Source organism: Xiphophorus hellerii, chromosome 12 (assembly GCF_003331165.1).
Source record: "Xiphophorus hellerii strain 12219 chromosome 12, Xiphophorus_hellerii-4.1, whole genome shotgun sequence".
NCBI lineage: Eukaryota > Metazoa > Chordata > Actinopteri > Cyprinodontiformes > Poeciliidae > Xiphophorus > Xiphophorus hellerii.
Window position 1 is genome coordinate 15147559 of NC_045683.1, and position 11528 is coordinate 15159086.

General features: G+C 38.3%; 1 protein-coding gene across 5 annotated transcripts in view; it reads left to right on the forward strand.

Annotated features, from left to right (window-relative positions):
- The window catches only part of bmpr1ba (bone morphogenetic protein receptor, type IBa), a 67188-nt gene extending 56150 nt beyond the window's left edge, over nt 1–11038 (forward strand). For all 5 annotated transcript variants that reach the window (XM_032579135.1, XM_032579139.1, XM_032579137.1 and 2 more), the window contains 10 exons: nt 3748–3910; nt 4010–4109; nt 4924–5026; nt 6674–6770; nt 6896–7034; nt 7260–7452; nt 8601–8898; nt 8992–9167; nt 9975–10105; nt 10187–11038. In XM_032579135.1, the coding sequence (XP_032435026.1) occupies nt 3748–3910; nt 4010–4109; nt 4924–5026; nt 6674–6770; nt 6896–7034; nt 7260–7452; nt 8601–8898; nt 8992–9167; nt 9975–10105; nt 10187–10312 (1526 nt within the window). In that variant the 3' untranslated portion in view covers nt 10313–11038. The remainder of the gene's footprint in view (nt 1–3747; nt 3911–4009; nt 4110–4923; nt 5027–6673; nt 6771–6895; nt 7035–7259; nt 7453–8600; nt 8899–8991; nt 9168–9974; nt 10106–10186) is intronic.
- The last annotated feature ends 490 nt before the right edge of the window (nt 11039–11528 follow it).

The following is an 11528-nucleotide window of genomic DNA, read 5'->3' on the forward strand; positions in this document are numbered from 1 at the left end:
CTAAATTTAAAATACTGTAGCACAGTTTTATTTTCAAATTGCTGTTTCTTACTTTTGGATGAGACAAACAGGACATCTGCACCTGTGATCTTTCTTGAAAAAAAAAGTTTTCTCAGGCTCTTAAATGTGGCTGCAGATTTGTGAGACAGCATAAATGAGATGATCAAACACAACAACATTCTTGCAGAACTTAAACCACTGCAGCCTGACGTCACAGGGGCCCGGCCCATCGTCAGGTTTCTTTTGACTAGCAAAATAAAAAAATGTGTTGTTCAATAGAAATAGACAACAAAACTCCTGAAAACTCAGTCACATTTTTATTAACACCATAATTTGGACAACTTCCTGTGCATATGCACACACTAAGATTTTATTAGTCAGATTGTTACTATGTATGAAATTTCCCCCCAAAAAGACAAAAGTACAAAAGACAAGAGCTGCTCCTCCAAAGTCATGACCATAGGTTGCAACAAAACTTTAGGTTTTATTGCAACTTTTATCTTTTCAGATTTTATTCAGGAGTGTCTAAAGTTGGGGCCATTATCAGTCTTTGGACAATTTTGCAGTCTCCAACTAACTGCCAGCTGTCTATCAGCAAAGTTGGTGCATAAAGACATTATTTGAAATAGTTCCTGTGTATGTGCAAATATTTGTACCATAAACATAAACATTAGCCTAGAAAGACGAAATATGTACTAAGTGACAAACTTGAGACTTGCCTTTGTAATCCTAGTTACTACTCTAGTTGTTAGGTAAAGTTTAACATTTTGCACACACAGTGTTGCATTTGTTTTAGTGTATTTGTTAGGTCATCCTCAACCTATCATTGAGTCTAAGCTTAAACATTTGTACCATTTTACAACTTAGCTCAAATAAAACAGATCATTAAACAAACTCTCTTCCTGCTGGCCGTTAAGTTTCCAGGCAAGATTTTCTTTTCTTAAAATATATGTTCTCTATTTTATACTTACTCTACAGTTCTAGACAAACAAGGTAGGCATGTGAAAAGTATTGACCCAGTCTTTATATGTCACTGTTTGTTCCAGTATGTACAGTTTTTCTTACAGCTTTTCCGTGATGTGAACATTTTTAAATGAAATACCAGAATCTGCTTCCAAAATAATGCTTAATTTTAAGAGACTGAGCTTGCTTAGGACCACAGATGCTTGCAGCTGTTGTACATCTGGCCTCACTGTTCATTTGGTATGAATAAAAACTTTGAAAGCCGTGGAAGAAAGACACATCTGCGATCCCCCTTTTCCCCTCAAGTGACAAACAGGTGCCTTTTGAAATAAGATAACCAGGGAAAACTGGAGCTTTGTTCTAGTTCTTAACAGCTGTAGGGGTTGGATAAGTCAAATAATCTGATGTGAGTGAGTGCTATGGTATCAGGTGTTTGCGCTCATTTATTTTATTTCTCATGCAGGGAGAATGTTTTCATCAGGTTTTTCTTGTCCATTTCGTATTTTGTTGTTTTAGTGGATTCAATGTGCTTCACCACTGTGTGCTGGATTATATTTCAATTCAGTCAGCCAGCTCATGAAGCTCAGACGTGAATCCAGAGTTTGCTCCACTGATATTTGTCATCTTGGCTGTGACCTCATCACTCGCTGCATGCCAACTCTGGGAGAGCAGATATTAAACTTTCTTCCCTCTGGGGAATTTACAAACCCACCAACAAATAATGAGAGAGAGGCAGGGCTCAGGAAATGCATTATGAGGAGTTTAATCAGGGCAGCAGAGAGCTACGCAATCTATAGCATTAAACTGCCTTGATGGGCATATAGGAACCCAACAAATGAGAAACCTAAACTGCATGATAGATCGAAGAGCAAGAGGGCAGGTCCACATCTTCACTATTGCTAATAAACATCAGCAGGCATGAATTATGCATAAGTATTTACATACTGTAAATATAACAAAGCATGTAAGGAGAACAGCAATAGCAAATGCAGCTCATCAGGCTAAAGATGATCCCCGCTGGGGCATGCTGTGGTGGTGCAGGGGGTTAGCATGCCCCACGTTTGGAGGCCTTAGTCCTCGACGCGGACGTCGCGGATTCGACTCCCGGTCCCGACGACCTTTACCGCATGTCTTCCCCCCTCTCCTCACCCTCCTTCCTGTCTGCCTACTGTACAAAAAATACGAGCCACTAGCGCCGCAAAAACTCTTCGGAGAAAAAAAAAGGAAAAAAAAAAAAAAAGATGATCCCCGCTGTAAGGCTGATGAAATGAAGCCTAGGCGCAAATTCAAACTGGAAGACTCTTTTATCCCCACCGGGACCCGTTAATTGAAGCGACCTGCCCACAATCATCGACCTATCAACGCCGGACCAAGCCACGTCACGTCCAATCATCGACCAAGTCCCAGCTGATAAGGACCTTCATTCATGGTGTCCTTCGTTCTCCAGCCAAGCTCAAGCCACCACCACCCCTTCTCCTCCATTCACCCGGTCCTGAGGCCCGCACCCTCCTTCAACCTCCACCACCAGTGCCGGGCCCGGGGGGATGACGTTCCTAACAGCATCGGGAATGCTCATCTGAAGCCTATCGCTAACGCTGCGATAACCGTTATCCCCAGCCGGGGCCCAAGCGCCAAAGACTTTAAATCCTATTTGTCAATAAACTCTTCTAATTGTCTTCTTTTCTCCGTCTGAGTCTCTCCAGATTGAACTCACTATGTGTTCACACGGTCATGTTTTGTCAGTACCATTGTACTGACAGACATTTTTAAGAAGTACAACAGGACTTGGACTTTTTCTTACATATAAACAATGATTTTATCCACTTGGTCTTGTGACTGATTAAAAAAAGTTATTTCATTATACTTTCCACAGGAGAGTTGACGTTTACCAACTCAAAATTCAATATGGTTGCCATGTATCAACCATATACATGGTTGATACATGTTACATGGTTACATGGTTGATAATATGTTAAAAAGCGGATAGCAGCTTTTTAACATATTGCAACTAGACAATCTGATCAAATCTTTTACACACAGAGTATTACAAAATCTTACTATTTAGTATGTTGCCACTGTGTGGTAAAGTACAACATGCAAAGAAATAGCATAATTTTAGCTTCTATTGGGATTATTATTTAACCTTGTCAGTAAGGATATTATTTAGCAGACCCCACTGGTTTTGGAAGTAGATGATTGTTAAAATGGGTTTGATGTCATTTCCAAATCAAAGTCTTCAGAGGTAAATGGGGTAAAAGCAGGAGCAGCTATCAGCTCTTGCTTCTGGTTCACTGCAGTCCAATTAAATTTGTACTGGAACTTCTCAAATCTACGGCACTGCATTTCTTTCTGATTTAAATATTCATTTCAAATTTTGTTTTTGGCTGTTTGGTGCTTATGAGCTCTACATCCAAGTTGATTGTTCTATATTTGCCTTGTAAATGAATGATATCATAATTAGTCAACTACAGCCCTACTAATTTTAAAACCAAGCAACAAATTATATATAAAAAAAAAAAACAGAAGTATCTGATTAGATCACACAACATAAAATAGCAGGAAATCAGAAACTGTCAAAATGTTTGATGTTCAATAAAAATGTTAATCCAGCTATACTTTTTTTCTTTGTCTGTTTTCTAAAAAATCAACTTCTGTTTTATTTTATGTATTTTTGGTGTTTAGTGTTCATTTTCCCTGTTATTGTTTGACTTGTAGATAATAAAACAGATCTGTCATTTCTAAGGTTTAAATCTGCCTGTTTTTTTGCTTTTAATTTGTTCATAGGCAACATTTTGGACAGTATGCTGCTAAAGGCGTCCAGTAAGGAAACAGTGGAGAATGGGAAGAAGGCATTAGGCAGCACGGCTCCTGCTTTGTCTTCTCAAAGATTTCTGTGGTGTCACTGTTACCACCACTGCCCTGATGATTCAATTAACAATACATGCAGGTAACGCAGCAACACAGAACCAACACAAGTCCATGTTTTAATAAAAGATCCATCTGTTTTGTTTGCTTTTCTGTGTCTGAATGTTCCTTGTTTTTGAAGGACGGATGGGTACTGCTTTAAAATGGTGGAGGAGGAGGGCGGAGTACCGGTCCTCACTGCAGGTTGCCTGGGGCTGGTCGGATCTGAGTTTCAGTGCAGGGTGAGTTTGAACATCCATCCATCCATTTTCTGTTCACCGTTTGTCCCTAATGGGGTTGGGAGGGGTGCTGGTGCCTATCTCCAGCTACGTTCCGGGCGAGAGGCGGGGTACACCCTGGACAGGTCGCCAGTCTGTCACAGGGCAACACAGTGACATACAGGACAAACAAACATTCACACACACAGTTTGAACATCACAATTCAATTCTATATCCTTTTCCCCCCACACACTTATTAATCTTCTGTGATTGATATTGCTTAAATAATTTTATATAGCAAGATTTCCAATGATTGTGTTAGAAAACAAAAACCAAATTACTCTGTTAGCTATAAATCTGGTTATTATGTTTATTTTTGCTTAATTAAAGGTAGATACAGTTAGATTCTAGATATTTGTATACATTTAAAAAGGCAACCATTTTCTCTCACACATTAAGATAGATTAAACTTTTCTTGCCTGGAAGTATTTGACAAAAGGTTTATGTTTACAAAGTGGTGGAATAATGAGGGATTGAATAAAAGATTTTCATACATTTCCTTAGTTTTTGGTAGAACTACCTTTAAACTAAATGTATTTTGTGGCAACATCTATGAATCACATCCAGCACAGCATGAAAGATGAAAAACAATATCAAAGATCTCAAAGTTCAGTTCAGATAGTCATAGTAGTTTGCAGTGTGATATTGCCAAGATGCAACAAGAGACACATTTATTTCAACTTTTTTTTTTTCGACCACTGTCGATAATTGTGAAAGTTGCTGTACGTACTAAGTACTAATACCAGGCTCAACTTTTTATGACTTTTGTGTCCTCAGGACACGGTGTTCCCCCATGAGAGGAAATCGTTACAGTGCTGCACGGATGAAGATTTTTGTAACAGAAACCTTCATCCGACACTGCCCCCACTCAAACCGCCTCGTAAGTTTTTCTCTACACTGTCATCGCTGTCTCTCTCTTTTTCTCATCCAGTTCATATTGTAGTATACAGTCATAGTGTAATGATAAACTGATAATACAATGATATACAAATACAAGGAAATTAATTATTATGAAAAATGTCAACATTGCAGAACTTGAAATTTATTCATTTTATAGACTCTTTACAAAAGTAGTGAAATATTCCAGGCTTTTATTCATTGTAATTTTGTCGGTAATGTCTTACAACTCTGAAATGTCTCAGAAAATTTGAATATTGGTAAAGTTAAATGTTTGACACTCACAGTGTTAAACCACAATATGCTAATTAACTCAAATACCTTCAAAGGTCTCCTGATCACTCAGTTCAGGTCAGTAGACAACATAGTCATAAAGAAGACCGTCGCTTGGACAAATGCCCTAAAGTCTGTCATTAACACCTTTTACAAGGTAGCTGCAAAATGTCACTGCTGAAGAAGCTGTTGTTCACAAAGTGCTGTATCTAAACAAAGAAGGTTGAGTGAAAGGAAAAAGTAGAAATAGGTACTCCAGTGACAGAAATAACTGCAACCTTAAGACAACTGTTGAGCAATATCCTTAAAATGAGTTGGAGGAGCTTTACATGGAATGGACTGAAGCTGGACTCAGACAAGAGCCATGTTCAGACAAATCTGAACTTAGGTTACAAGTGTCTTAGCTGGGCTAAGTGGAAAAAAGAGCTGGATTTTTGAACAGTGGTGTTCTTTTCAGATGAAAACAAAGTTTGCATTTCATTTGGAAATAAAAGTCCCAGAGTCTGGAGGAAGAGTGCAAAGGCGTAGAATCCATGCTGCTTGAAAGCCTGTGTGAAGTTTCTACAGTGATGGTTTGGGGTTCCATGCCGTCTGCTGGTGTTGGGCCTCAAGCTTAGTGACCGTGGTGTTGGCGTGCTGGATTGGTCAGCAAACTGGCCTGACCTGAATCCCATTGAGAATCCATAGAGTGTTGTCAAGATGGAGATGGGAGACACCAGAGCCAACAAGGCAGATGACCTTGCCCTGAAGGCAGCTATCAAAGCAACATGTTTCCTTTACATCTTAACATATCCACAGACTTATTGCCTCCATTCCATGCCGCATTGATGCAGTAATTAATTTACAAATATTGGGTATATAAAAATTAGCATCGTTTTGAGAACATTGACATTTCCAATAAATATATAAATTTTTTAAAAAGTATCCTATTTTGATACTCTTATGTAATATTAAAATTTTCTGACATGTAATTTTGGAGAGTGGGGGAGTTAATGCAAGCCGTCTAGTTTAAACCAAGGTCTGTACACGACTATATTTGAGAAACAGTAAGTAAAGATTCCCAGGGAAATCACTGGCTTCTGCAGATGCTGAAGGCAGTCATCAATCTGTAACCTTATCATCAGGGAACAGGAGGAGAATTCATCGACATCAGGATGAGGGCTTCCTGCCGCTGTTCCCAGGTCTAGAGGGAAGAAACAGTGTGCCAGAAGAAAATAGAAAAATTATGACGGGAATTTGATTTGAACACAAATTACTCAAGTGGAGTGTGACTAATAGGGACAAACTGGGAAACAAATAAAATTATGAAATGTTTTAGATGTCACTTTTGAAAATTATTTAATCTTTTCCTGTCTAGTGTATGTCGATTGGAAGATCCACCACATGGCACTATTGATCTCAGTCACTGTGTGCATCATTATACTGGCTGCCATTATTATCTTCTGCTACTTCAGGTAATCACATGGAACAGTGATGATACCTCACTGCTTCCTTCCTTAATTTGCAAAAGTGCCGTGCAGTTCATACTTTTTATTAGAGGAGTATTGATGATTGCTTGCTGAATATCATGATTCTACAGGTACAAGCGGCAAGAGTCTCGTCCTCGGTACAGCATCGGTTTGGAACAAGATGAAACATACATTCCTCCTGGAGAGTCTCTGAAGGACCTGATAGAGCAGTCACAGACCTCTGGCTCAGGCTCAGGTCTCCCTCTGTTGGTGAGATGCCCACAAAACACTTTTAAAAATACCCTGTTTGCAATCATTTTCAGTCTTTAACCCTTAAATCTTTAGATTTTTTCCCCCCCAAAATGGATGAAATAACACATAGGTAGATTTTGTTTTAAGGCTTTTGTATCCCAAAATTACAGAAATGATGGGACACGAAGCAAGGCACAGAGATGGTACATTATTTATCTGTGCCCTGCTTTTTCTCATCCCCAGGTCCAGAGAACCATAGCCAAGCAGATTCAGATGGTGAAGCAGATTGGAAAGGGGAGGTATGGCGAGGTGTGGATGGGAAGGTGGAGAGGAGAAAAGGTGGCTGTTAAAGTTTTCTTTACCACTGAGGAGGCCAGTTGGTTCAGAGAGACCGAAATTTACCAGACTGTCCTAATGAGACATGAGAACATACTGGGTGAGTCTCATGTAGCGTTTGTTTTTTGTTATTTTTTTATTTTGAAGCCTAGGGTTTTCATGCATCTGTAAATTATTGTTTTAAATTCTGTTTTATAACTTTACAGTTGTCATGAATGTGTTTATTACAGATTTAGAATAAAAACAATTTTTTAAGAAAAATTGCTTATATTTGTCATAGATGATGAGACAAGTGTCTCCCAAGAGATAGCAAAACAATGTGAAAATAAAGCAAAAGATATGATGTACACAAATCAACAGGAATACTTGGGTCAATAATGTATACGTGCCAGATTTAGCCATGAAATCTAATTTTCATTATCAAATGAAAATGGTTGCCTTTTTAAATGTATACAAATATCTAGAATCTAACTGTATCTACCTTTAAAAATTATATATAAACATAAAATAGCATGATTTGTGAAACTGAAAGACAATGAGTAAAAATAAGCATATTGTATTTCATTAGAATACAAACTAATAAGCAGTGAACCAAATGCGAAACCCAGAGATACACCAACATTAAACTATTTGAACTATATGAACTATTTCAGAGACTTTATCATTCATGCAAACACAGTTTTCTGTTACTCTGATATAATTTGATACATTTCAATGCATTAGTTGAAACAAGAAAGCCATATGGCATTAAAAGGTTTATCTCCATCCTACTCTTGATTGTAACAATACAGCATAAGGCTCTGCTCTGCATTCCCAGAACAGTGATAAAATGTTTTTTTCATTTAGATTATTAAACACTTCAGTATTCATATATAACATATTTCAGGTCCCATGGCACAGCATGAAATAATCAGTATTTTTGTTTACTTTAAACAGGTTAATTTAAAAAAAAAAAAAAAGTTATCAAAGAAATCCTTACAGTCTTAAATCTTGAAGAAGAATAAGAAGAAAGTCGTTTACTGTGAAAGTGGTCTGTGCCGTTATGACAGAGCCTAATTGATGCTGTTCCTTTATATGAGCACACTGTCAGGAGAATTACCTATTTGAATTGCCCATCATAATTATTGGTGCTATTAGCGAATATGAAAGGTGTGTGATGTGTGAACAGCTGGATTCTTTCAAATTCAACCAGCAATATGGAAATTATAACTCCCTGCCTCTCTTTATTCTCCATTCCCTCCTTCACAGGTTTCATAGCTGCAGATATCAAAGGAACCGGCTCCTGGACCCAGCTCTATCTCATCACTGACTACCATGAAAACGGATCCTTGTACGACTACCTGAAATCAACCACCCTGGACAATAAAGCCATGCTGCGTTTGGCCTATTCATCTGTTTCAGGACTCTGTCACCTTCATACAGAGATCTTTGGCACTCAGGGCAAACCCGCCATTGCTCACAGAGATCTTAAGAGTAAGAACATACTGGTGAAAAGAAATGGGACTTGCTGCATTGCTGATCTTGGACTGGCAGTAAAGTTTATCAGGTGTGCATTAGAAACATGAACATTTTAGCATCTTTCCATTTAAATGTATATTTTTATACATTAGTTCTTACTTGTTGAAATTACTGACTCTAGTGACACCAATGAAGTGGACATCCCCCCCAACACTCGAGTTGGTACAAAGCGCTACATGCCTCCAGAGGTTCTGGATGAGACTTTGAACAGGAGTCACTTTCAGTCATACATCATGGCCGACATGTACAGCTTTGGGCTCATCCTCTGGGAAATCGCTCGCCGTTGTGTCTCAGGAGGTAAATATAGTGCATTGCAAACAATTTCCGACCCCTTGACCTTTTCCCCTCTTACTCACTTCAGTGTAGGTCAGTAGGATTTTATCTGAGCCCATTCATAATTGTAAATAGGAAGGAAAATTGTCTTCAGTCCAATAGAAACACCTTTGAAAACAGTTAAAACTGTAAATTGTTTGAAGTATGTCTCATCTGTTTTACACATATAAACTGAAACATTTCCTCATTGTAAAGTTAATCAAAATGGATGGAAGGTACCTACAAGCAGCATTTTTAAAGTCTCGCCGTAGATTCTGAGTTAGATTTAGGCTTGGACTTGGACCAGATTCTGTGGCTCTTGCTGTTTGTTCAGGATTGTTGAAGAAACAGCCCCGGTCTCAAGATTTGTACATCCTCTATCAGGTTTTTCTTCAGGTCTTGCCTACATTTTCTCACCAACCACTTTTCCTGTCCCTGCTTAGGTAAAGGATTCTCACAACATGATGGCAACCACGTTTCACTTTAATGATGGTGTCTCAGTGGAGATAAATAGTTTTTAATGAAACAAGAAACAAGAAAGAGTTGAACTAATTCATTGTATTACTCCAGTAAAAATTAAAAGTACAATACAACACCTAAAAAAGCTATTCAAGTAAATGTAACCAAGTAAAAAATAGTTAATTACTACCAACCTCTCAGTTCATCTGAGTACTTTCTTCTACTTCAGCACAACTCCTCTGTTTACTGCATGGCATTTGGTAAACTGTGTATGAAATGTAAGTTTGAAACCACCCCTAAAGTTTACTATCATCTCTGACTTACATTATACAGGAATCCTAGAGGAGTACCAGTTACCGTATCATGAGTTAGTTCCCACAGACCCTTCATATGAAGACATGCGGGAGGTGGTCTGCATCAAGAAACTACGGCCATCCTTTCCAAATCGATGGAGCAGCGATGAGGTAATATATGGTAAAACATGCAATATTATACATGCACAAACAAATAAATTACCTCCCGAACACAAATCTGTGTCTTTGCAGTGTTTGAGACAGATGGGGAAGCTGATGACAGAATGCTGGGCCAACAACCCGGCCTGCCGCCTGACAGCCCTGCGGGTCAAAAAGACACTTGCCAAAATGTCAGAATCACAAGATATCAAGCTGTGAGAAGCCACTGCCAGCTGTGCAAAGAATGGACACTGACAACAACCATACTGGCTTTGGTCCAGCCCATTGCAAAGCCTTCATTTCTTGGAGAAAAGGAGATTAGAAGATCACACAATCATATGTACGCCCAGAACTCTGCAACTCAAGGCTCTTTGAAAACAGCTATGTCGTATGTGGCCAAGTTGGTTTATCAAATTAGATTCAGACTAGTGTGAATCATGCAAATGTCCTGGATAGATTTAACTTGAGGCTGTAGCTGCAGAGAAACTACAACTGTCTACTGACCAGTAAGTGGAACATAATATCTGTGCTTTCTGTGAAAGCTATCCTACCTGTTAGATGAAGGTCTGATTGATAGAACTGAAGAGGTGTGGATCAACGCAATACATCACTGCAGGAGAACACATCCTTTCTAAACACTTGCCACCTCACTACTGGCTTTATATTAATATTAATATTATTATTGTTATGGAATAAACACATTTTTGTCACTCATTAATGGACTGCTTTTGGTTGCAAGACCTGACACCATGTGACACAAGTATTATGAGGCGTTACTGTAAAATTTTGTTCATGGTGATAACGTTTCTAGACACTGAAAATTCAATATTTGTATGTGAGCTGCAATAGGCTAATTGAAGTTGTAAAAATGCTTTTTTTCATGTAAAACTCAAATAGAAGGCTTGTCTGTGGGAAAATAAAGTTTCTATGTTGACATTAACTTTGGATTGTGCTTCTGAGGGCCTTTTTGTATTTTGTGTTTCACCATATTTGCAACAATTCAAAACTTGTCTTAAAAGAGTTATTCCCAACATGGAATGAAGATTGAACATAAGTCCAAGTCAGATTTTTATTTTTGTATTTATCTATTGTGGGCATGCTTACATGAATTACTGACTCTTACAGCAATCAATAATTCATGGAAACCCTTCTTATTTGGTAGTTATTGCTACACTCTGGAACATTCCCCCCTACATTTCTGGCACAGTGTAAAGATATTTGCATAAAAACCTAAAATAAAGATTATGGAGAATTGGGGACTAATATTCCACTTTATGCTGCAGTTTCTTCACAGTAGGTTAAGATTTATTTACTGCCCTTACCATTCCTCTCGCTATGTGGTGACAAGATAAACTCATCCCACCTGTTTTTTTCTTGTATAGGTCATAAACATCTCAAAGATTGATTTCATATATAGACAACTGTAGGTCAGCTG